Source organism: Callithrix jacchus, chromosome 16 (genome assembly GCF_049354715.1).
Source record: "Callithrix jacchus isolate 240 chromosome 16, calJac240_pri, whole genome shotgun sequence".
NCBI lineage: Eukaryota > Metazoa > Chordata > Mammalia > Primates > Cebidae > Callithrix > Callithrix jacchus.
The window spans coordinates 44,884,794-44,912,381 of record NC_133517.1 but is presented as its reverse complement, the minus strand read 5'-3'; the positions used below and the strand labels follow the sequence as shown (position 1 = coordinate 44,912,381).

The window sequence follows — 27,588 nt, the reverse complement described above, 5'->3', positions numbered from 1 at the left end:
AGTTTGTAAAAGATAGCAAAAAGCAAAAGTTACTTTGAAGCTACACAGTGTTTTAAGCAAGCTGGTTATGTGTTTTCATACAACTAAATATAAATATAAAACTACAGAAGATGCAAAGATTTTAAGGTGTTTTCTAAGATCTTAGAACATAAAGATCACAAATGTATTGTTACATACAAACTATAAGGACATAAAACATACTTCAAAATAATGGTTCAAGAGACCAACAGAGTGAATAGCCTCTTTATGATTTTCAAAGAAATATTAGTCTGAACTAGTGTCATAATCCTTTTAAAAATAAATTCAATTTCTAATTTATACCTCACTTGTTTTTGTTTCAGTAGATGCTTCTGAAGTGACCGAAAAGCATGTACTCTCAAACAAGCTAAAGACTGACCTTGCAATCATATTTATTATATTAATTTACTTATTTTCCCCAGATAGTTTAAGAGAAAAAATTCTAACTATCCTATCTCTAAATGATTACAAATTTTAAAATAATAATGAATATGACACTGTTATGCTTATACTTTGCTATTATTAGAGAAATAGGTTAAAGGGGTACATAACCAAACTTCCTTGTAATAAAAACGCCTCCCTGCCTTTCTAAAAAGCAATTTTGAACTGAGAGATAATTTTATGTACACATCAAAACATAAATGTGCATAAATTTATATTTGATTTGCAAAATAAAAATTTTAGAAATTTCCTTTTACAAAGGATTTCTTTTCTTTTCTTCTTCTTTTTTTTTTTTTTTTTTTTTTTACACAGCGTCTCGCCCTGATGCCTAGGCTGGAGTCTGGAGTGCAGTGTTATGATCTCGGCTCACTTCAACCTCTGCCCAGGCTGGAGTCTGGAGTGCAGTGTTATGATCTCGGCTCACTTCAACCTCTGCCCAGGCTGGAGTCTGGAGTGCAGTGTTATGATCTCGGCTCACTTCAACCTCTGCCTTCTGAGTTCAAGTGATTCTCCTGCCTCAGCCTCCTGAGCAGTTGGGATTACAGGCGTGAGCCACCTCGTCTGGCTGGGATTTCTTGATAGACTACAAAAAGGGGATGCTGAAAAGGGAATGGGGCTTTTGGGTTCAGATTAGGCCAGACAGGTTGATGATATCAGAAGGTGTCCATGTAGAGATAAATGGAATATTACATATCCTATTGTATTTAATTTTCACAAAATCATGTAAGATTAGGATAAGTATTGGATCTCCATTTCACAGATGATACCGAACTTGCTGTACCTTCAATCTGTTTCCTGAGTGTGAATATGTGCCCTTTTCTACCTTTAAATTCTTTGTCTTATGTTTTGGTTCATTTGGATTCTCCTTGCTGGACACTTTCTCTCTGAACACATTCGATTTATCTGTATCCCTCTCTAGTCGTGGCCTCCAGTAGAACACTGCAGCACTGCAGCTGGTCTGATAACACAGAGTAGAACAAGATCTTCTGATTTAGGAAGTATACTTCTATTCACCTACTATAACATATGAATGACTCCTAGGAAATCAGTTGATCTGGGATTGAGAGGTCAAGTTTGTATGAAACCCTGAGAAAATAGCATTTAAGACTGAAAGCAAACTGCTAAGAAACATAAGGAAGGGTCCTATATAATACTTCTGGTGTACAATGTAAGACATTATTTTCTCACAGTTTTTTATCCAGATTTCCTCATACTTTAATGCCATTTTTATGTTTACAAATTAATTATTGGACTGTTGCTGCTAGGAAAGAAAAAGTGAGTAAAGTACACATATATGCCTTTTTATATATTTGATTTATAGTAGATATTTAGCCAAGATCAACAGTGAATGTTGACAGTGTATCCAGCTGGAGGAATCTTTTTTTTTGGAGTGGTTATTCTGTTACATTCACCTTCCCTAAAAATCTTTGATTTATGGCTCACTAGAGTTCTACTTAAATGAAATCCAATGTATTCTCTAAGTTTTTTTTTCCATATAATTCCAACTCTATACTCAGTGCCTTACTTTCTTTAATCAGTAGCAGAATAAAATTTGAAACTGGCTTTACAATTTTAATTTACATAACACCTTTTCAGTGGCTCATTACATTTCCTTTGCTTCAGTAAGATTCAGGTGGTAAACAGTCAATACCCTCAAACTCTATTTCTAGCTAAGGAGAGGACACATAATAATTTCTGGAAGATGGTAGTATTTGAGAAAACAATTCCTTTCTTCTTAGAAATTCTGAAACATTTTCCCCCTAGGAAAGGAAACCCTCACCTTTGCTTGAGAATCACTGACTACATAACTTTATTTAGATACAATGAATACTTATTGTCTATATGTGCCATTATTCCTTTTATATTCTGGAATACATTTTTACTGTGTTTGGGAAAACTATTTTAAAATTGGGATCAGGTGTTGACTTAAATTGCCTAAAGGTAGATAAGAAAACCACCAATGGTATCTCTCAGCATTGTTTCAATTATCAGAGCAAATCTGTACTACAAATTCAACTCTTTCTTGATTCTCTTGAAAAAAAAAGTTTTTTTTAAAAAAGTTTTACTGTATTTTCAAACTGTGCTCTTAATAACAAAATATTTGACTTTATTGCAAATTTTATAACTATCTGTAATTTAATTTCTAACAAACTAACATTTTATAGCAAAAACTATCTAACCAACCTTAGCAATGTGTTGATTTTCATGAGATAGCATTATATGAACTACTGCATACATAAGTGAATTTTTCTTCTATTTTATATAAATACTGAGATAAACTTTTCTGAATATCTTAATTTTTTTAATTAAAAAAATAAAAACAACTTAGAGACATTAATGACTAAATTTCCTGTGAAAAGACAGTTCAGGCTGCAAAGGTATAAAACAGTTATCTTTAAGAATTCTTGTCCCAAGTAGAGATTTATTCAATTTTACATATAAAACAGTTACCTTTAAGAATTCTTGTTCATTAGAGAATTATTGCATTTTTATAACTAGAAGAGACTTAAGTTGTTACCTAATCAAAGGTAAACAATTTAATAATTCCCTCTTTGATACCACTGATAATTGTCTACTCTCTTCAAATAGTTAAGATAAAGAGAAATCTACTTTTTCAAAAGACAGAACATTTTTATATTGGACAGCTTGAAATGACAGGTAACTTTTTAAAATCTGAGCTGATAGTGCTTTCCTCTAACTTCTTGCTGTTATTTCTATTTTATGTGTTAGCCTTGCTATTCAAAATGAGGTTATTAGACCAGCCAGTATCAGCATCACCTAGATACCTGTTAGAAATGCAAAATCTTCAGCTCATACAGCATTAACAAATTCCAGGTGATTCACAGGCACACTACAGTTGGAGAAGCACTACTCTTAAATATATGTGATCCATCCTTCCTCCCAAAAACAATCTTTCAAATACGTAAAATGGCTATCATATCTCCCAAGTAGTTTTTAAAGGATAAATATGCTCATTTCTAATTGTTCTGTCTTATTAATCTTTGGATGCTATTTTCTTTTCTTTAAACCCATGAACTGCTATTAATCCAGATCCATCTTGAACTTTAAAAAAAAATATGAATAATTAAAAATACTGAATTTTGGTACTGAAGCCCTTTCAGATAAATGATGATGTGAAGAAAAATATATAACTTTAACTTTTGAATTTTGAAAAATTAAAAAGGAAAAAAATTGGCAAATAAGATATATGTGAAGTACTTCTGAAAACGGAGAATAGTAAATTATTTGCTGTGCTGATTAATGATGTAATAATTTAAAAGTAATTCAAGACAGTGTAAAACAAATAGCTATATTTTAACTAAGATTGTACAATACAAGGCTGTATTCACTTTGATAAACTGACTTGTGTGTTGTTCCTGGTACAAGACCTCTACCTTCTTGCTTCTTCATTTTGATTACAATATTTCCTATCATTTCCAAAGTCCTTCTTCATCTTTCTTTGCTGGTACAATTATCACTAATTCTTTAAACTGCCATTCAACTATCATCCTCTGCGAAGGCTTTTCTAATTCTTCTAGTCAAAAGTTCTCTCTTTTCCTCCTTTAAAAGTGATCTAATTCTCTATCCATTATGATTTTCGGGGGCATGTCTTCTTTCTATTCAGTTTTTTTTTTAATAGGATGAGTATCTGACTCATTTTATATAGTCAAAATACCTTTTATGTAGGAAGCTCTAAATAAATATTTATTGAACAGATAAAATCTCTAAGAAATCGGTTTATCATGTAAATATTAATGTTTTCATCTGAATCCTTACTTTGAATTTTCTAAATAAATCTGAAAACAATATTCTATTCTTTTAAAATATTCAAATAAATAGTCCTTAATAGCCGTTCAGTTCGTATTTTCTTCCATTTCTGCTTTAAGAGTTGGAGAATATGTAACACTAAGAGCTGCCCATTGTGTAATGCCAATTGCTTAGACATCAGGAAGTCAAGAAATAACTGTGTTGTAAGGTGCTAAGGATGTAAAAATAAAAGTGAAAGAACAATTAATAAACAATTAATACTAATGTATAAACAATATCAAACAATTATTTGGCCAGCTAAAGTTAATAAGTTTTTTCTATGTTGCCATTCCAACTGTACCAGAATGCTAACAGGCAACCCAACAGTTAATGTACAACTAAGTGATGTTTTTATGTAGTGATTCTTACATGCAGTTTTATGTTTTCATAAAGAAGTGTTGAGAGTTTGTCATTTTTTCTTTTCTCCTGTAGGAGGGATTTCCCCCCTTCCTTCCCTCCCCCCATTACTTTAGCAACTAAGATCTATTATCAGTACTTTAAAAATAGAGGATTCATTTACAGAATACATTTGATTTTAACTGAAAAATGAGAGAATCTGTTTTCACCCTTCTCCTACATTGCTGGATACAATCAAGCTTTTGTCTCATGTCTTATGCTCCACCTACCATTTCAATTTAGATTGCAGAGATAATTAAAATCTTGGCTATGCAGTACAACAGTAATACTGATGGCAGTATCACTGTAATAATATATAGTCTGTGACACACTGAGAATTAGGTATGTATTTTATAGAAGGAATAGTACTGAGGGATGAAAAGATAAAATTTCAAAAAAGTGTAGAAAAGTATTATGCTGTTTTTTAATGAATCAACCATCAATTTGTAAATATTTGGCAACCTCAGACTTTCTATATACTTTCTAATTATTTGCTTCTGGCTCATATCCATCTTCCTACCCATAATCTTAAGCATTCCAGACTCTCAACATCCCACTCCCAGCATTGCTTGATCACTGCAAACAGCACTGGTCTTCCCTCTTCTTTGGGTTCTTCTTACTTTTATAAACTGTATCATACCAAGGAGCAATTCATAAATGTCATTATTTTGTTCAAACAGGAGCCTAATTTCTCTAAATGAATTTTAAAACTAGTAAGTATACCCTCTCTTTTACACTCTTTGTTACAGGGCAAATGCATAAGATTTGCCCTGACCAACCCTTCCTCCTCTTCCTCAATGCATGTCTCAAACAATATGTTATTAAGAAATCTCTTACATTGTGATAGTAGGTACCAAGGCATAAGTACCCTGTTTTTAATTGAATTGAAGTTATCTTCCTACATTTCCTAAATGTCTGATGATATCATATGACAAAAGCAGGTAGGCAAACAAATACATACTAGAGTCATTCATGCAAGATTTGTTAGAAGCTTTAATACGCTAGGGATATCAAATGATCAAATGAAACCTTTCCCCAGCTTATTGGGCCAAGAAACCGTTCTTTCCCTAAAACGTCTATTTATGAATTGAGCAAGACCATTACCACTGTTCTGAGCTATGTAGCTTTAGAAATGACAGGATCTCAAATGGCTCTAGTAATGTCTACTTTAGCAACTAAGATCTATTATCAGTACTTTAAAAATAGAGGATTCATTTATAGAATACATTTGATTTTGATTCACCACAATATTTTAAATACAGAGACATAAAGGTTTACTGAACAAGGGACAACAGAAAAGGGGAAAGACTATGTCAACTTCTTGATGGTAGTAAAAGTCATCTTTTATGGTATGCCATCAAACATATTTTCTTCCAAGGCTTTCTCTATAATTTTGGTGTTTACTGGCTTTTATTCCTGCTTTGTGTATCTGAATTAACACTAATCTTTTCTCTCTTTTGACATGTAAAATATATATACACAGAAAAGTGGGGAGCACTAATGTTCTCACCACCTAGACTCCATAATCGCTAACTCTGTCACAATGGCTTCAATTTTTTTTTCTAATACACAATACATCAGTGGATATCAACAGTTCTGTCATTCATTCAAGAAGTACTTATTGAGAACCAACTATGTTAGCACTGTGCTAAACATTAGAGACTGGATAGTAAATAAAAATAAAACAGCTACATGACCTGTTGTTATACACCTTACAATCTGGTGGGAGAAAGACAAATAGTGACAGAAATAATTACAAACTGAAGTACTATGAAAGTGAAGTACCAATTAGCCTTTCTCAACTGGGATTCCAAGAGAGAACTGAACCCTACTGATAATGATTTAAGTAATTATTGTCTCAGTTCTATTGAGACTGGCACATAGCTAGCATCATCTTAGGACATAGGAAATAAATTAATTCGTTACCTACAATGGGTGTCTATAAGCATCAGAACCAGTTGAGAAGGGAATGGTACAGACTCTATGAAAAATAACTGACTTAGTGTTTGGTGGTGGTGAAGGGTCTGTTAGGAGGCCAGTTACCTAAGGAAGTGAAATGTGTGTTGAAAACTGAAGGATGGGTAAGGTGAGGTTAGAGCTGGCTGGAGTAGCAGTGGGAAAGGTTGCCTTTTCAGGAAATAGCATATTTGAAGACTCTTCTCAGAGCTCCTCAACAAGGAGCAAGCTGATTTTGGAGAATTAAAAGACCATTATGGCAAATGTACAGAGAATTGGAGGTGAGTAGGAATAACAAAACCCAAGGCTGGAAAGAAGGCAGGTAGGCAGGACCAGAAAGAATACTTTAAATCAAACTGCATCACAAAGATCACTGTAGCTTTACTGGGGTATAGAAATAAAAGTGGAGGAGGAAGACCAGTGAAAAAGCATCTACAGTAATTAAGGTGAGAGATACCTGCTTGGACTAGGGTAGTGATGGCAGGGAAGGAGAAAGTAGACAGATATGAGTGGTGCTTGCAAGGGAAATATTAAGGGTAGTGAGGGATGTGTTAAAGATGACTTACAGGTTCTGGGTAGATGATGCTGCTGAACACTGGGGAAAAAAGTTTGCAGACTAAACTTTCAAATGTGTTTTAGGTTTGAGGCAATTTTGAGAAATCTGAAGGAGATGTCAAGAAGGCAACTGTATATATCAATCTAGAGTAGAAAGAATGGGTTTGGCTTGTAGTTCCTTCTTTAAGAAAAAAGTGAGGGAGGATGGGTAGGGATCTTGAGAAGCCATCAGGCTTATATGGCACAGATTCAAAAGTAAGATGCACATATATAAATATATGTATATATATATCGCATGTGTGTTATGCAGGAAAAAACTTGATATACGCAAAGCCTGAGAAAAAGGGGTAGAAAAAGTTAGATAGGATGGTTTTCTTTAATTTGTTTTCCATTCTCATGTGAAAAACTGCTCAAGACAGTTATGGGCCCAAGTTATCTATAAGCTATTGCTGCATTGTAAATGCTCTCTACCCTTTTTCAAAATAGTTTTAATTTATCTGAAATATATTTCAAAAATAGATACTCAGCTGATATTAAACTACTAAGCAATTTTCTTGTAAATACATTCTGAAGCAAAAAACCCATATAGATCTGTTCTTTTCCATTTTAAATGCTTTTTGGTATTTTCACTCTACCTTCTATATAAATTAACCCAACTTCACAATTTTAATATTTTTATACTACTTTGGAGAAATATAAAGAATATTACCTTTACAATTACATAGCATCATATTAACCAAAATTTCACTAATCTGTAAGTGGTTTTAAGTCACGGCTAAAATACAAAATGCTAAAAGTTTACCTTTGGGTGGTTTTAGTACATGGTACATTGGATTTTTCACTTTACTGACTTTTTGAAATAAGCTTTTATAAAAATGAAAAGCCAAAAAAAATCCTTATTGAAAGAAAGCATGAAAATCTCTTGTAGTACTTTATTAAAATAATTATATTCCTACCCTGCATTTTTGTGCTTAAGTAACTATGATCATAGATTTATTCTTTAATTTACGCCAGTTGTTGGAATGGTTTTATAATCTTTTATTTCAATTCGTTACATACCAGTTAGCAATGTCCTTGTGAGCTACTAAGTTTTGAAGAAAAGCTTGCAATCCTAATTGTCTATCTTCTAAAAAGTCGGCATTGTAATTATCTTTAAACCAGCGTTTTGGAGGAAGTGCTAGTCGAAAACCTGGAAACATCTCTTTTAACTGAAAAAGAAGAAAAGAGCAAATACAATGTTTAACTCAATCACTATCAATTCTACAAAATCTATCCTGTTGACTATATGAAATTATTCATGAATAAGTTTAAAATATAAAAAAATTAAGATCAGTTCAGCTCATTATGCCTTGATTGTTTTATTTCTTGTTTTCTACCAGTTGTGCATACAGAGGAGTTCCAGTCTTTCCAGATCCTTGGCAGACCTGGCATTGCCTATCTTTTGAATGTTAACCTTTTTATTGGGGGTATAGAATAATTTCATTCTGGTTGTAATTTGCATTTCTTTGCTGACAAATGACATTGAATATCTTGTCATATGCTTATCTGCATTTGCATATCTTCTTCAGTGAATTATGTATTAAATTTTTTAGCACTGACCCCTTTAAAAAATTAGGTTGCCTTTTTATTAAGTTATAAGACTTCTTCATATGTTTCAGATACAAGCCCTTTGTCAGATATATGTATTACAAATATTTTCTCCCAACTGTGGACTGACTTTTTCAATTTAACAGTCTTAATGGAGCAGATTTTTAAAAATTTTAATGTTATTTAATTCATCAATTATTTCTTTTATGGTTTATTTTTTTTTTAAGATCATAAGAAATTTTTGCTTACTGAAAGACTGTAAAGATTTTCTTCCATGTTTCTTTCCTAAAAGTTTAGTTTTAACTTTTTTATTTTTGTTGTGACTCATTTTATACATTTGGCTTAAATTTTACTTTCTTAGGGAAGACTTTCCCAATCCTGTAAACTAGGTAGTTAAGTCTTCCTTTCTACATTCTGTTCAAGTTACCACAACTGTGCAACAAATTACCTGAAATCTCAGTGATATAAAATAAGCATTTATTAAGCTCACAAATTTTTTAGGTCAATAATTCATATGAAGTACAGTGAAGATGATATATCTCTGATAAAAAATGAATTTGGGCCTCAGCTGTAAGACTTGAAGGTTGGGTGTTAGAACTGTCTGAAGTTTACTTGCTTGCATGTATAGAGGATGATGCTGGCTGCTGCTGGCTGAGAACTTTGCCAAGGCTGTCAGCCACAGACCTAACACTGGCCTCTCCCGGTATCTTGGACTTTTCTTGCAGCATGGAGGCTGGCTTCAAAAGGGAGGATCCCAAGAAAGCGAGCCAGAATAAAACTGTGTACTTCTTGTAATCTAGGCTTGAAAGTCACACAGCATTATTTCCACTGACCTCTCTTGGGTTGAGCAGTCACAAGCCCATCTAGGTTCAAGGGGAGGGGAAATAGATTCCACCTCTTGATAGGCAGTGCCAAGATTCAGGAAGAACTGAAGATACTGCCGTAGCCACTTTTAGAAAAGACAATCTGACACACACTGTCAAATCATGAATTTATTTCTTTAATGACATCATTCACAATGTAAACAGCACATTTTTAGGCTCTCTTACTAGACTAGTGATTCTAAACTTTGGCTGCACATTAGAATTGCCCAAGGAGTTTTAAAAGATATTAATGATTGTTTTCTATCTCTGATAGATTAGGATTTAATTTGTTGAAATGAGGCCTGGGCACTGTAATTTTAAAAAGCTTTCCAGGGGAATCCAAAGTGTAATTAAAATTGAGAACCATTTTACTACACTACAATTATTATGCCTTAGTCATAGCTGCATCTTTAATGTCTAGCATAGTGCCTGTGACATAACAGGAAGTCAACAACATATATTCAATAAATGAATAAATGAAATGAATCCACGTACATTTGCATTTCTATACGTAAATATAAAATGAATATCACAACTATAAAGAAAAAATGCACTGGATAAAATGGTAGAAAAAATGTAAATTATAACTTTCTGTCTATATTTCTATAAAGAAGTGAAGATAAAATAAATAAGGTAAAAACTAGAGAGTAACTTAGATAACTAAAAACCTAATTTGATTTCAAATGTAACTAGGTATTTACGACCTCGGAGCTTTGTTATTTAATGTATCTTGCAAGAAAATAAAATAACAAAAGTCATGAGAGAAATAAAAATAGTCTTTTTATTAATCTTAAGCTTTATAATTGAAATGTCATATTGTCCAAATACATGGTTAGATTTTTTTCCCTTAAAAAATGATCCACAGAAAAGAAGGAGTTGTCCCACAATTGGGTAATTCAAAAAAGAGGAAGATAAGTGATAGAGAAAATAATATCCAACAAAGGAGAGAAATGAAAACAACTGCCAGAAAGACAGTGAAAGGTAACCTCAGGATGCCACTTATGAACCTCATAAGGAGGGGGCAGATCAGTTTAGAAGAGAGCAGTGTGACTCAAGAGACAGACATGTAGAATATCACTACACTCTTTTTAATGTGAGGATTGAATGCCTGGTTGAGTCTGCTGCAGGTTTTCATATGAACCTGGAATGTCTTGACAATGAATTGGTAAGGGTCCTGCTCTCTCCCTCCCTACGCTTTGCTGCCTGGAAGCAACTGAGAACCATAATTTTACCTCACAGAAATGTTCAGCTTTGTACTAATGCTGTGACCTGGAAGTAGAAATGTTGAGTTTAAATTTTAAGTAGAATTTAAAGAAAAACTCACTTCCCATGGCTATATTTCTATAATCAATGCATCTCCCAGCCCACCCTAAAACCCTGCTTGGTTGCCCCAACTCTGGTAAGCTCTGTGCATTCCAAAACTTGCTCATGACTTTGTCCTCTGACTTCCTCAGCAGAGGCTCTTATTAGTCACAGAGAAGGTGAAGTCAGACCGTAACCCAGGAGATTAAAAAAATATATTAATGTTCTATATGAATGTTCTCTTTATATAGTTATTTTAGCTATGTTCAATAACTTTGGTATTGTCAATTAGCTAGTTTTACTTCACAACTATATAACTGGGTAATGCAAATTCCTTAAAGTTAGAATCATATCTATATAGTTTCTATATAAGAGTAACTCCAAATTCCTAGCACAATGCTGAACTGAAACTACTCATTTCATAAATATTTCATGATTGATTTTATAAAATGAAAGATCCTAAGCTTTTATTTTTTACAGTTATATCAATAATGACTACAATTTAAACCATGTGCCTCTTGGTGTTTGATACACTTTTAAAACACATTGCCAGTGATGGGTCAAGCTTTTTCTGGTACCTAATAACACCAACATGAACATTTACTAATTTTAAATGCCCATCTTGGGGGATCAAGGAGATATTTACTAAATTTAAATTAAACTCCTATCATCTTTTTACAGAAAGGTTTATCTAAATCTCAGCTTGCCTAAGGAAATACTTCAGCAATAAAAATGAAATCTAAAGCGATAATAGGAAGTAAACACCAAGTAACAGTGGAGTCTGAAAAGAAAAACTGTAACATAAAGGATTAAATAGCTCTACAATGAAACTGTTTGAAATCAGTCTGATGATCAAAATTGTAACAATTTCATTAAAAGCTAAGTATTCTACTTAATTATCAGGTAATTTCATGAATTGCTTTTATCTTTGTTTAGTCATTTAAAAAATCAAGAGAAGTACAGAATTACAGATTTTAAATTCAGTATAATATATGAAGCTCAGGAACAGTAGATAAAATTCATATATAATTGTAGGCATACATTAGAAATAACACTTTATTTTGGCATATTGCAAGAAAGCATCTTAACCAAATCTTAAAATGGATAAAATAATTTAGCATTCTATATTTTACCTTTTCATTTAAACTGAAGTTTTTAAGAGTGGCAGAAAAAAATTTGGCAGGTAAATAACTACAAAGTTACATGGGTTTCCTGTCACCAAACACTACAAAAATATACTAACTTCAAAGTTTCAAGGAGTCCAAAGAAGGGAAGAAAGGAAAGGATCAGTAAAGCTTCCTTATTAAACACCTGTCAAAATTGGAGAGTAATGTTCTAAGATCATCTTAGTTGGCTTCTCAAAAGCATCATAAACTGCTTGATGCTTTTAGATAAATGATTTTTCTCTTGGCTTCCAAAATATGACACCCTCTGTCTCCTTCCCTATCTAAATTCCCTCTAGCTCTGGGGACAAGCCAGCTCTTCCTTTGCTATTATATTCTAATAACAATTTATTTAATTCTTCACTTTTAGAAAATTTAGGTTGCTTCCAACTTTTAACTAGTAAAAGCCATCTGATTTTCCTCGAGCTCTGGGGACAGCTCTGCTCTTCTTTCTTTTTTTGCTATTATATACTAATAATAATTTACTTAATTCTTCACTTTCAGAAATTTAAGTTGCTTCCAATTTTTAATTACTAAAAACAAAGTAAAACACAGATAAACAATATACAAAACACTGTGGTAAGTGTCCTTAAAGCAAATATTTCCCATGTTTATAATTACTTATATAGGATAAATCCTAGAAATGTGATTATTATATCAAACTACGCAAAACTTTTGGGTGTCCTGTAGGAAGATTCAATCTTCCAATACCGGATAATAGCATTTAAATATCTGTCAGCTTGACAGGTGAAAAACAGTGTCATCATTTTCTTTTCTTGGAGTGTCTGTGATAGTAAGGGTTTTCCAGGTATACTGGTCATTTATATTTCTTCTGTGAATTGCCCTGCTCATACTGTTTGTTGCAATTTTATTTGGGGTTCAATTTCCTAATTTAGTTTTAAGAGTTCTTAATATAAGGCAGTTTATTATTATTCTGTTTTGTATGCACAGTAGACTGAATTCTAGATGGTCCACGACCTTTGCCTCTTGTGTTACTTCTGTGATTTTATTATGTGACATAGAAAAAGGGATTTTGCAGCTGTAATTAAGGTTACTAATCAATTGACCTTAAGATAGGAAGATTATCTGGGTGAGCCTTATCTTATAACATGTCTCCTGTAGACTGTTTTTTCTAGCTGGTGGCAGAAGAGAAAGAGAGCTTCAAAGCACAGGAAGAACTTGGCTCACTATTGCTGGGTTTGAAGATGGAGGGGTTATGTATAGGGACTGGCAGACAGTCTCTATGAAGTATGAATAATTTTTGGCTGACAATCAGCAAGGAAACAGAAACTTTGGCCCTACAACTTCAAGAAACTAAATTCTGCCAACAACCTGAATAAGCTTGGAAGGTAATTCTTCCCCAGAGCCTCCAGATAAGTGCCCAACTCAGCTAGCAGCTTGATGTTGACCTTGCTTGATGCTAAGCAACAAACCCAGCTGAACCCACCCAAACCACTAAATAATAAATGGGTTTAAGCAACAAAATTTGTGGTAAATTATTATGCAGTAATAGAAAATTAATACAATATGTTAAACATGTTTTTACTCATTATCTTATAGACATATATAATTTTATAAGTCAAAAGAGAACTGGGCACGGTGGCTCATGCCTGTAATCCCAGCACTTTGGGAAGCTGAGGTGGGCGAATCACCAGAGGTCAGGAATTTGAGACTAGCCTGACCAATATGGTGAAACCTTGTCTTTAAAAAAAAAAAGTCAAAAGATCTTATCATATACATGTTTTTCAAACTCACAAGATAATTAATTATATTCCTCTTGGCAATTTTAAAGTTTCATATTTTTATACTAAAATTTTTTTATAGAAAATTTTATTTTTTTAATTTTCTATTAAAATTTAATTTTTTATGAACTAGAAAGGATTTGATTGACTCAATAAAAAAGAAAAAAAAATAACAGAAGTATAGGAAATTAAAAAATAATTCAAAACCGAAATGTTAGTTTGGATGTATTATAGTACTTACTTTGTCATTAAGCCTAGAGAAGTCAGTGTATCTTCTGAAAACTACCCAGCTTTCTTCTGGGGTTTTCTTTACTAGTATTTTATACACCTATGCACAGGAAGAAAAAGAGACAGAAATATAAAAGTAAAGATATTTAAAAATTCAAGCCAAATATTTTTAAAACTTTTACTTGATAACTCAGACTATAACAATTATTACATAAAAAATATCAAAAATCATTTAAATCATCAAAAGTACAAATAATCAATGCAGGCACCAAAAGACAGATTTTTCCCTTAGGAAATATAACAGATTTGAGACAAATGTTTTTTTCTGTGCACACTAAAAATAAACTCATCAGCTTCTGAAACATGATTTATGTCAACATATTCTAAAATTGATAAAGGAATTATACTTGAAGAAGCTATGAAAAATAGCCATTTTTGTTGCATACAATTTTTTATTTTTTTTTAATTTGGAGTTTGGATCCTGTTGCCCAGACTGGAGTGCAATGGTGTGATCTCAGCTCACTGCAACCTCTGCCTCCCAGGTTCAAGCTACTCTCCTGCCTCAGCCTCCCAAGTGTCTGGGATTACAAGCATGCACCACCACGCCTGGCTAACTTTGTATTTTTAGTAGAGAAGGGATTTCTCCATGTTTGTCAGACTGGTCTCAAACTCCTGACCTCAGATGATTCACCTGCTTCGGCCTCCCAAAGTTCTGGGATTACAGGTGTGAGCAACTGCACCCTGCCTGTTCTGCACAATTTTAAAACTTAATAACTATTTAGCAAAGTTTTCAAATAAGTTCAATATTTTTATTATCAAGAATAAAATATAGTTCTAGCCAGAGAAATCATGCAAGAGATAAATAAAAGGCATCCAAATAGGAAAAGAAGAAGTCAAACTATATGATTCTATGCCTAGAAAACCCTAAAGACTCTGCCAAAAGGCTCCTGAAATTGATAAAGGACTTCAGTCAAGTTTTAGGATATAAAATCAATGTTTAAAAATCAATAGCATTTCCACACACCAATAACATTCAAGCTGAGAGCTGAATCAAGAATGCAATCCTATTTACAGTAGGCACACACACACACAAATATCTAGGAATACATCTAATTAAGGAGAGAGATCTCTACAAGGAGAACTACAAAACATTGCTGAAAGAAATCACAGACAACACAAAAAACCAGAAGAACATTCCATGTTCATGGATTGGAATAATCAATATTGTTAAAATGGCTACATTGCCCAAAACAGTCTACAGATTCAACAGTATTCCTATCAAATTACTAATATCATTCTCCACAGAATTAGAAAAAACTACTCTAAAATCCACATGGCACCAAAAAAAAAAAAAAAAAAAAAAAAAAAGCCCAAATAGCCAAAGCAGTCCTAAGTGAAAAGAACAAAGCTGGAGGCATCACACTACCTTACTTCAAACTCTACTGTAAGGCTACAATTACCAAAAAAGATGGTACTGATATAAACATATAAACCAATGGAAGAGAATAGAGAACCTAGAAATAAAACTGGGTATCTACAGCCATCTGATCTCTGACAAAGTTGACAAAAATAAGCAATAGGTAAAGGATCCCCTGTTCAATAAATGGGGTGGGATAACTGGCTCTGCATATGCAGAAAAATGAAACTGGAGCTCTCTCTTTCACTATATACAAAAATTAACTTAAGATGGATTAAAGATTTAAAGGTAAGGCCAGAAACCATAAGAATCCCAGAAGAAAACCTAGGAAACACAATTCTGGCTACTGGCCTTGGGAAAGAATTTATGACTAAGTTCTCAAAAGCAACTGCAATAAAAACAAGAATTGATGTGAGACCTAATTAAAACAGTTTCTGCACAGCAAAAGAAACTATCAATGTGAGTAAAGAGTCAACCTACAGAATGGGAGAAAATATTTGCAAATTATACATCTGGGAAAGGTCTAATATCCAGCATCTATAAGGAACGTAAACAATTCAAGGCTGGGCACAGTGGCTCATGCCTGTAATCTTAGCTCTTTGGGAGGCCGAGGTGGGTGGATCACTTGAGGTCAGGTGTTCAAGACCAGCCTGGCCAAAACAGTATGGTGAAACTTTATGAACAGTACTGATCATTCCCTTCTCTATGTTCCAACAACCATTGTTCTTTCTACTCTTTACTTGAAGCTTCATATGTATTTCTTTGTACTGTTTTAATTTTAATGTAGTCTTTGTTTTTAGATTATAAAATATATATAAAAAAGTGTGCAATTCATAAGTATACAACTTGACAAATTTTCACGAAATGAACACACCTGTGTAACTAGTACCATGAATGTAGTAGCCCATTTTCATATTGCTGATATATACCTGAGACTGAGCAATTTATAAATAAAGGGGTTTACTGGAATTACAGTTCCATGTGGCTGGGGAGGCCTCATAATCATCATGGAAAGTGAAAGGCACATCTCACATGGCAGCAGAGGCAGCAGACAAAATAAGAGAACTTGTGTAGGGAGACTCCCATTTTTAAAACCAACAGATCTTATGAGACTTACTATCACAAGTACAGCACGGAAAAGACCTGCCCCCATTGTTCAGTTACCTTCCACTGGTAATGGGAATTCAAGATGAGGTTTGGGTGGGGATACAGCCAAAACATCATTCCGCCCTGGCCCCTCCCAAATCTCATGTCCTCAGATTTCAAAACCAATCACGCCTTCCCAACAGTCCCCCAAAGTCTTATTTCAGCATTAACTCAAAAGTCCACAATCCGAAGTCTTATCCGAGACAAGGAAAATCCCTTCTGCCAATGACCTATAAAATCAAAAGCTAGCTAGTCAGTTCCTAGACACAATGAGGATACAGGCATTCCAAATGGTAGAAATTAGCCAAACAAAGGGGCTACAGGCTGGAGTGCAATGGCGCAATCTTGGCTCACCGCAACCTCCGCCTCCTGGGTTCAGGCAATTCTCCTGCCTCAGCCTCCTGAGTAGCTGGGATTACAGGCACGAGCCACTGTGCCCAGCTAATTTTTTGTAATTTTTAGTAGAGATGGGGTTTCACCATGTTGACCAGTATGGTCTCGATCTGTTGACCTCGTGATCCACCCGCCTCGGCCTCCCAAAGTGCTGGGATTACAGGCTTGAGCCACCGCGCCCAGCCAAACCTCAATTCTTGACTTCTGCGTACTTGCAGGCTCAACACTACGTGGCAACTACCAAGGCTTGGGGATTGCACGCTTTGAAGCCACAGCCCAAGCTCTATGTTGGCCCCTTTCAGCCATGGTTGAAGCAGCTGGGACATAGGTCACCAAATCTCTAGGATAGACACAGCATAGGGACCCTGGGCCTCACCCACAAAACCACCTTTTCCTCCTAGGGCTTTGGGCTTGTAAAGAGAGGGGCTGCCATGAAGACCTCTAATATTCCCTGGAGATATTTTCCCCATTGTCTTGGGGATTAACATTGAGCTCCTTATTATTTATGCCAATTTCTAAGGCTGGCTTGAATTTCTCCTCAGAAAATGGGATTTTATTTTGTATTGCACGGTTGGGCTGCAAATTTTCCAAACTTTTATGCTCTGCTTTCCTTATAAAACTGAATGCCTTTAGCAGCACCCAAGTCATCTCTTGAATACTTTGCTGCTTAGAAATTTCTTCTACTGGAAACTCTAAATCATCCCTCTCAAGTTCAAAGTTTCTCAAATCTCTAGGGCAGGGCAAAATGCCTCCAGTCTCTTTGCTAAAATATAACAAGAGTCACCTTTGCTCCAGTTCCCAACAAGTTCCTCATCACCATCTGAGACTACTTCAGCCTGGACTTTATTGTTCATATCACTATCAGCATTTTGGGAAAAGCTATTTGACAAGTCTCTAGGAAGTTCCAAACTTTCCCACATTTTCTTGTCTTATTCTAAGCCCTCTAGTTCCAAGTTCCAAAGTTGCTTCTACAATTTTGGGTATCTTTTCAGCAGCACCCCATTCTACTGGTACCAATTTACTGTATTAGTCTGTTTTCACACTGCTGACAAAGACATGCACGAGACTGGGTAATTTACAAAAGTAAGAGGTTTATTGGATTTACAGTTCCACATGGCTGGGGAGGCCTCATAATTATGGAGGAAGGTGAAAGGCATCTCTCACATGGTGGCAGATAAGAGAAGACAGCTTGTGCAAGGAGACTCCTGTTTTTAAAACGATCAGATCAGGCCAGGTGCGGTGGCTCAAGCCTGTAATCCCAGCACTTTGGGAGGCTGTGACAGTGGATCACCTGAGGTCAGAAGTTTGGGACAAGCCTAGCCAACATGGTAAAACCCTGTCTCTACTAAAAATACAAAAAGTAGCCGGGCATGGTGGCACATGCCTGTAATCCCAGCTACTAGGGGGGGCTGAGGCAGGAGGGTCACTTGAACCTGGGAGATGGAGGTTGCAGTGATCTGAGACTGTGTCACTGCACTCCAACCTGGGCAACAGAACGAGACTCCATCTAAATAAATAAATAAAATCATAAGATCTTTTGAGTCTTATTTGCTAACACAAGAACAGTATGGGAAAGATCTGACCCCATGATTGCCCCTTGCCCCTCATCCAAGACAAGGCAAGTCCCTTCTGCCTATAAGCCTGTAAAAATCAAAAGCAAGTTAGCTACTTCCTAATTACCTCCCACTGGGTGCCTCCCCAACACGTGTTAATTAAATATGAGATCTGGGTGGGGACACAGCCAAACCATATAAATGAACAAGAAACAAAACACTACCAATCAGAGGTCCATGGCATGCTTCCTTCCCAATCCTACTCAACACGCATCCTAGTCAATTTTTAAACATCCTTTTTAAAGACTAGACACTTTATATATTATCAGATCAACAGTGAGTTGATACTTTTTTTCAGTTATGAGATCAAAAGAATATATCCAGAAAAAATTATTTTACAAACCTAAGATTCTCAAGCTTCTATCTCCAGCTCATACCTCTCCCTTAAACTCAGCTTATATGTATACACACACAATACATACATATGTGTACACATTCACACATGTAACAAACATCTCCATTTTAATGTCAAAATTAAACAGACATCTCAAATTCAGCATGTCTAAGAACAAATCTTGATCTTCCCCTCAAAACCTGTCATTTAATTAAATGGCAGCCATATTCTTCCCATTGTTTAGGCCAAAACTTTTGAAGTCATCTTTACCTTCTCTTTCTCCCACACTCCACTTCCAAATCATTAGGAAATATTGCCGGTTCTACCTTTTAAAATAGATCCAGAATCTGATAACTTCTCAGGACCTCATCCACCTCCTCAGTCCACATTACCATCATGTCTCCCTTGGATTTCGACAAGAACCTACTAACTGCTTCCTGCTTTGACTCTCCCTCATCTTGACCAAACCGGTCAATTCAGCAGCCTGAATGAACTTTTTAAAACCTAAGTCAGATCAGATCACATGACTCTTTTTTTTTTATTTTGAGACAGAGTTTTACTCCGTTGCCTGACTGGAGTGCAGTGGCATGATCTCAGCTCACTGAAACTTTCACTCCTGGGTTCAAGCAATTCTCCTGCCTCAGCCTCTTGAGTAGCTGGGAGTACAGGTGCACGACACCACGCTCAGCTAATTTTGGCATTTTTAGTAGAGATGGGGTTTCACCATCATGGCCGGGATAGTCTTGATCTCCTGATCTTGTGATCCACCTGTCTCGGCCTCCCAAATTGCTGGGATTATAGGCGTGAGCCACCACACCCAGCCCCGACTCTTCTTTTAAAAACCTTTTCAAAGATTCCCATCTCATGCAGAGTAAAATCCAAAGTCCTTACAGTGGCCTCCTGCCCTATGTGATCTGTGTGCCATACTTACCTGCCTGTCATTCCCTACACCTCCCCCAGCATACTCTACTGTCAGCCATGAGAATCTCTGTAGTTGTCCCATATGTGTAGAAAACTCTTTCTCCAGATATTCTCAGGGCTTATTCTCATGGTTGTCTCATCAAAGATGTTAGTACTAATATCTTTTTTGTGAGGCCATGACTGACAGTGCTATTTAAATACCAACCCCAGATTTGGGGAAACGCCCTTTCTTCCTTTTCTATTTTATTTCTCTCTATAATGCTTATCAGCATATGACATATCAGATGTCTTACTATTTACTTATTTATTAGGCTTTCATTCAAATTGCTGTACTACTATTACCCAGAACAGTGCCTGATGCATAACAGGTATTAAAAAAATGTTGAGTTAATGAATAAATGAATATGACTAATTTCATATCTGTCATTTCCTTCTTCCCCTACAGTCTCTTGAAATGCTTTCTATAACACCACCCTGTATTTGGCTATATACTTGCATCTTCACACATATCATCTGTCTTAGTCTGTTAGGTCTGTTATAACAAAATACCGTAAATTCAGTAGCTTGTAAACAACAGAAATTTATTTCTCAAAGTTCTAGAGTCTGAGAAGTCCACGATCAAGACAGTATCAGATTTGGTATCTAGAGAGGACCTGCTTTCTGGTTTATAGATGGTGCCTTATAGCCTTATAGTCCTCACATGTGGAAAAGACAAGAAAGCTCTCTGGGGCCTCTTTTTAAGGGTATTAATCCTATTTATGAGGGTTTTGCTCATAAATACCCTTTTGGGTTCCAAAAGCTCCATCTCTTAATACTATCATTTTGAAGGTTAGGTTTCAACAGGCGAATTTGAAGGAACACATTCAGACCATAGCATCAACTCAATGAATGCCTATTCCTTCATTCAGGAAATTGGCCATCTGTTTATTATAATTCCTAAAATTGTTCTAAAAAAGAGAGGCTGAATATGGTGGCTCATGCCTGTTATTGCTGCACTTTGGGAGGCCTAGGTGGGTGGATCACAAGGTCAGGAGTTTGAGACCAGCCTGGCCTAACATAGTGAAACTAAAAATGCAAAAAATTAGCTGAGTATGGTGGTGGGCACCTGTAATCCCAGCTACTTGGGAGGCTGAAGCAGGAAAAACTCTTGAACTAGGGAGGCAGAGATTGCAGTGAGCTAAGATCGTGCCATTGCACTCCAGCCCAGTGACTGTGTGAGACTCCAACTCAAAAAAAAAAAAAAAAAAAAAGATAGAGTTCCCTGTAGATTTTCTATATCACAGTCTTATGATAATTTTAAAAGCTATCTCTTCATAAATTATCTCAATAATTTTTCCTTGGAGGTCCTCCCATCCTGGCATAAATTTACAGCATGAAACACTGAAGTAAACATTAAACTTTACTAAAAGAACAAACTCTTACCAAAAAAGTAAACCTTTTGAGTTAATAACTGAGTTGAGCAAGGTTGCTGGATACATAAACATAAAAGGTCAAAATACATAAAATAGCAATAAATAGAAAACAAAAACAGATGTCTCTCACAAGAACATTAAACAACATCCATATCCAGAATTAAATCTAACCAAAAGATGTAAGAATGCTGCACTGAAAACAGCAAGACATTACTACAAAAAATTAAAGCCTTAAGTCAATGGATTAGATTCATAGATTTGAAGACCAGGTATTGTAAAGATGTCAGTTCTCCACAGATTGATCTATAGATCTAAAAAATCTCAATGCAAAGGGCCAAGAATAGCCAAGGCCATCCTGAAGAGAAAAGTTAGAGTACTTACACTGCTAGATATCAAGACCTATTATAGGACTTTACTAATCAAGACAGTATGAAATTAGTACAGGATGGAAATATAGAACACAGAAGACGACCCATGCATTTATAGTCACATGATTTATGACACAGAGAACACTGAAAATGAAGAGGAAAAGGAGTGGTCTTTTTAGTAAAAGCCTGATTAACTGAGCCCATCCGGAAAAAAAATAAGACTTGACCCTCACCTCACACCATGGACAAATATCAATTCCCATGGTTTACAAATCTAAATGTGAAAGGTTCAACAATAAAGATTTTAGAAGAAAACATAGGACAATATCTTTGTAACCTTGAAGCAGGCAAGGATTTCAAACAGTATTAGCCACTAAAAAAATTAATAAATTGGACCAAACTAAAATTAAGAAGTTTTGTTGATCAAATGTATTATTAAGGAATTGAAAAGGCAAACCACAAAGTAAGAGGATAGTCATAATACATGTATCTGAAAAAGAACTTATATACAAAATGCATAGAAAACTACAAATCAAAAGGGAAACTTCCCAAAAGAAAAATGAACAAAAATCATGCCCAGGTATTTCACAAGAGAATATTTAAACAGCCAAAAATCTTTTTTAAAAGTTCAATTTAATTAGTCATTAAGAAGTAGTTTTGCTTTCTCTGCCTTGCAAATAGGAGTCCTTAGAGACAACTGAAATTAAAAGAAGGGGTTAATTTAACACTGGCTTAAATGCACAGGTTAGAGTCTTTCACTTTGTACTGGTATACAGCAGAATTTCATATTCAAGAAATTGTAAGTACAGGTTTACATTAATTTAACACTGGTTTAAACACACAGGTTAGCCAATCTTTCACTTTGTACTGGTATACAGGAGAAGTCAATACTTACAGTAAATTTAGCTCTTTCTTCCATCACTTCATAACCCAGTATAGTAGGTGTAGATGGTCTATCTTCCCAATTCACGGTTTCAGGATTTTGTTCTTCAGTTTCTCTTCCTCTAGTAGAATACTCAATGGAAGAAGCTGTACCTGTAAATTTAGTCCTAATGAGGGGACTGCTACAGACAGATGAAGTATTTTCCATTTGATCAGGAACACTTGTCTGTTTAAAATTGCCCATAGTTGAGTCTTCTAACTGGCCTTTAGAAGAGTTTGAGCTTGTTGAGACACTGCCAAAAGAAGAACTTCTTTGATTTCTGTTGTTTGTAAAACTGGAAGCAGAGTTTCCTATAGGCATAGGAACTGGGACATAAGGAGTTGCCATCTTCTTTTGGCTTTTGAACAAGCTTGCACACTGTTGAGTTAACACTTAGAGAACAACTAATATACAATCCATTATTTTCTTCTTAGGAATTCACTAAAAATGAAAAAGACGTAGTAAAAGATTAGTCTTTAATCTGCAGCAGGATGCAAAAGAAAAAATGTTCTTTTCAATTTTATGACTCTCTATTATTTTATTTGGAATGAAAACATACCTCAAACCCCTTCTTTTAATTTCAGTTGTCTCTAAGGACTCCTATTTGCAAGGTAGAGAGAGCAAAACTACCTCACACTCTTTTTTCTTGAACCCATGTTACATGCTATCATGGGTTACATGCTACCGTTTCCCCCTACTTTATTTCCTCGTGAACTATTTCTGTAATGTTCATTTTAACCTGATTTCGTCTATATAAAAGTTGGTAGGAGAAAGGGTGGTAAAGAGCCTCCTGAAGTCTTATTCCATGCTTATCATCCTGATAAGTCTTATTCCATGCTTATCATACATTCAGTACAAGAGAGAAAAAGAGAAGAGAGGAAAGGGAGGAAACCTATCTACACTACCTCTGGATTTAATTAGAAAGGGAAGAAGTCTATTCACATTACCTTTCAATTTAATTAGTGAAACTATAAAGACTTACACAGAGTAAGTTAACAGTGAATCGGATGCTTAGATGCTACACAGAAAAAATTTATAGAACCCAAGGTTTAAAAAATACACTTGGTCAAGTTATTCAAATATAACTCAGTGAACATTAAACTTCTATGCAACAAAATTAGTGAAAAGTTTAATCGTTCTTCACAGCTTCCAGGTCATCACTAATTCTGCTCTGCGATAAACTGACAGTATTTACATCTTTATAACTCATACTCGAGAATCTGTTATCAAAATAACTAGTATATCTTGTGTCAGAATAGTATCATAACACAAAGAAGAAATGGTTTACTATCACGTTGCTAAATAATAAACTCATTAGAAACTGCAATAACTACAGACCAACAAAATGACAAGGCTACACACAACAACGACGGATCTGCTGCGCAAGTCTCCATAGGAAACTCTATTGGTGGGAAAGGTAAGAAACGAGTCACCCGGACTTGGAAAGATGCTGCAGTAAGATTTTTAACTCGGCACGTGGCTTTCGGTAACCTTTCCCATTATCAAAGATCCGTGAAACTTGAGCTGCTGATTCACCGCTCCTCGGTTCCGTCTGATGGCCTCCCCACAAACAAGTAAATAGCCTGAAATCTCAACCTTCTCAAGGCCCGAGGGATCTACCTGGCCTTTGTCACGCTACTACCTGAGGCCGCCGAGGTCGCAAATCAATACAATCACTGACGTCCAAACCAGTGAGCGTTACTTAAGCGTTAATAAAAAACGTGCTGTGCTCATTAGGAGCTTCTTCGCTTTTGCCCTGGTGCGGAGGTGCTCCCAGCGCAGTCAGCTCAGTCTCACTCTGGAAAATCTCAGGTGAGGTGGCCCGACGCTGAGCAACCCGGTGGGCGGGAGGAAAGCCAAGCACAGTTCGACCCGCGGAAGGTAAGGCCCAGGTCTGCGCCGGTCACGCGTCTTCGGCACTGCGGGCGGCGAGACTCTCCCGCCTCCACTGCCCGACGCGCCCCAGAGCCTCCCAGACGCAAAGTGGAGTCGGCGGTGGCCTGAAGGTGGCCGGGCTTCCTGCTGAGCCTCTCCACTTTCCCGCGGAGCCCCTCACCGCCCGCCAGACACCGAGGTTGCAGGTGTCACCCGTACGGGAACCCGGGACAGCGACCGCCTGTCCTGAAGTAACGACCCTGTCCGTACCTCAGCCCACTCCGGGATCCTGAACAGGCGCGCTTCCAGTTGACGGTTAAACCCGACTCTCCTCAACCGCAGCTTTTCGCCTTTTCACTCAGCTGCTAGAAGCCTCACGTGACACCCCCTACCCCCGCCCCAAAAGCAGCTGCTGCCAGCCTCAGACAGTCTCTGCAGTACTGCCGGGCCCAAGATCCCAGCCGTGTGGAATGAGGGGCCGAGCTTGGGACATCTCTGCCGGAAGTGATGTCACGCCAAGGGGACCCGCCCGCCGGAGGCGCGACTGGAGTTGTCCCACCGGGCGCTTCGGTAGCGAAGATAAAGGTAGTCCTGTGGTAGGAAATCGACATTCTCTTCACTATCTTTACTTTTCCAAGTGAACTTCAAAGAAATGTATGCTACAATATCTGGTTTGCCAAACAGGTGATTAGAAGACTACAATTCCCAGAATGCACTATGACCAACATTGGGCCACGCTCATACTTTGCATCATGGGACTTGTAGTCATCACCAGCTCGTGCTGTTTCTAACAGGTTATAGATTGTTTTCCAAAATTAGCAGCGCTTTAAGGGATGACAATCGATTAGAAGAGTAGGAAGATAGAACACTGTTTAGTAGCTCATCCGTTCTACATAATTCGGAAGTCCTCATTAGCAAAGAACCCCTTAAATTCTTTAGTGTCTTTTAACTATCTAGTGAGCAATTTGATCCCGATGGTAGAATATTAGCCTTGTTAGACTTGTGCTTCTGAAGATCGATGAAGTAGGGAAAGCTGATCTTTGATAGGCAAATTCCGAGTTTCAAACTGGTCTACATGCCTGTTTATAATTAGAATTGGGCAATGTGGTTGAAAAATCATTCCATGATATCTAAGGCTTTGGTGTAGTCCCAACGTTACCCATGGAGGGTCTTGACTACAAGCTGTCCAGGTTCTTGGTGTTTTTGAACAAAGAATTGGAAAAAACTCACAAAGAAAGCAAGGAAAGAATGAAGCAAGTAAAGCTGAGATTTACTGAAATGACAGTACACTCCACAGAGTGGGACTGGCCTCCAGTAAGTGGCTCAAGAGCCCTGGTTACAGGATTTTCTGGAGTTTAAATACCCTCTAGAGATTTCCCCATTGGTTACTTGGTTCACACCCTATGTAAATGAAGGATTTGCCTGCAACCAATCAGAGGCTAAAGTTACAAAGTTATACTCCTATGCAAATAATACTAGGCCCTGACACCAAGGGCCTAGAAAGTTGGGCAGTGGGTTGCAAAGTGGGTAGTCTCTGGTTACTTGGACGTGCAAAGTTGAAGTTTTCCTTTTGATTTAGTTCTAGGAAGTCAGCATGAATGGGTCTTAGGTTCCCTGCTTCCAGACCCTATTCTACTGCCTGACCAAGAGTGGGAAAAAGTGATAGTGGTCATTTTGAAATGAAGGTTGGAAAATAGTCTGGTTTTTGACATGATAGTTTTGGTTCAAAAAATTCTGCCCTTTCAGTGTGAATGAAATAAAAATAAAATTCTGTAGAAACAATGTTAAGTAAGAGAACAGAGTCTGAAGGCAGGAGACCTAAGACTGATTCATGCTAACTGTATATCAGAGGCAACTCTTATTTTTGTCAGGTCTGTCCCACAGACCCTGGCCGACAGATAAAATGATTACTCAGACACAGGTCTGCAGTGTAAGTAAGAACAGCTAGGTGACTGCCTGACTCTGGTGGCCAGAGAGCAGCCCCGAGAAGCTAGAGCTGCTTGCTTTTATTCAGTGCAGGCACAATGTTGAAAACCTGAGAGTACAAGAGAGAAAAAGAACAAACACAACCTGTAGGCAATTAACATTTATTGTTCCCCTTTCAGGGAACGTCAGGCAGATAATCAAAAGTCAGTTCCTGGTCAATCTAAGTAACCAAGCCAGTTTAGGACAAATTCCCCTACACTCCCTTGTACCTACTCCTTGCCCTCTGCCTCAGGGTTACGAAACAGCTGCCTTCAGCCATTCTGTCCTGGTGCTCTGCAAAACCTTCCAACCTTTCAGAAGGTTTGCATTCTTTCCTTACAGTTTTTCCCACCACTCTAACTGATCCCCTACACATTTTCAAGCCCTCCTTTTTCTGCGTGGCAGTTGCTGCATGGCAGTTGCAACCCTCCTTTTTTTGAGTGGCAGTTGAAAAATGAAAGTACCTCTTGGTCCCCTCCCACAACCAACCAGACTTGAGGGCCTACTTTTCATTCTGGTCCCCTCCCACAACCAATCAGACTGGGCATGGGCCAATGGGAAACCTCTAGAGGGCATTTAAGCCCCAGAAAATTCTGTAGCTATTGCTCTTGAGCCATTAGCTTGATCCTACTTCTGCTCTGTGGAGTATACTTTCATTTAAAATAAATCTCTGCTTTTCTTGCCTTGTGTGTTTTGTCCAGTTCTTTGTTCAAAACACCAAGAACCTAAACAACTATGCTCAACTGGTAACACATTTTGGTGAGCCAGCAAGGAGGTAAGCCCAAAGTTTGGGATTTGGTTTTACTGTTTCCTCTTTCTCTCTCTTTTTCCTTTTCAAGCTGGGATTCTTGATGGACACTGTGCCTAAGCATGGAGGCAACTGCAGGTTTCTGGCCAGGGTCACTCTCTGGTGAAAATGAAAGGTCCATGTGGAAACACCTGACTGCCACCACCTGGTTCAGGTGAGGGACCTGAGTCCTTTTTTTTCAGTATTTCACTGGCCATTTCCTAGTAGCCCCTTCGTAATTGAGGGCAACTGGGGCCACTTTCTGGTGTTAACTGAAGGCGCAGGAGTGAATGGTGATAGCTACCTTGCCCAGAAGAGGAAAGGACTCCTTTCTGTTTTTTCCAGTTATAGTCCCTGATCCCTATGTGTGATATAAT

The 27,588-nt window shown here is 36.7% G+C and overlaps 1 protein-coding gene and 1 long non-coding RNA gene across 3 annotated transcripts in view; one reads left to right on the top strand and one right to left on the bottom strand.

The window, feature by feature from the left end:
• The window catches only part of LOC128929848 (uncharacterized), a 43,681-nt gene extending 34,914 nt beyond the window's left edge, over window positions 1-8,767 (top strand). The window contains exon 2 of the long non-coding RNA XR_008477049.2: window positions 772-8,767. This is a non-coding gene — a long non-coding RNA (uncharacterized LOC128929848). The remainder of the gene's footprint in view (window positions 1-771) is intronic.
• Window positions 1-24,931, bottom strand: part of SNX16 (sorting nexin 16) — a 41,195-nt gene extending 16,264 nt beyond the window's left edge. Inside the window, exons 1-4 of one of the 2 annotated variants that reach the window (XM_002759035.7) lie at window positions 24,730-24,931; window positions 22,558-23,025; window positions 14,072-14,158; window positions 8,233-8,381 (exon numbers count right to left, since the gene is read on the bottom strand). In XM_002759035.7, coding sequence (XP_002759081.3) covers window positions 8,233-8,381; window positions 14,072-14,158; window positions 22,558-22,932 — 611 coding nt within the window. In that variant the 5' untranslated portion in view covers window positions 22,933-23,025; window positions 24,730-24,931. Of the gene's footprint in view, window positions 1-8,232; window positions 8,382-14,071; window positions 14,159-22,557; window positions 23,026-24,226; window positions 24,565-24,729 lie in introns of those variants that run through there. The other variant, XM_035276610.3, reaches the window with a different exon arrangement.
• Window positions 24,932-27,588: the final 2,657 nt, after the last annotated feature.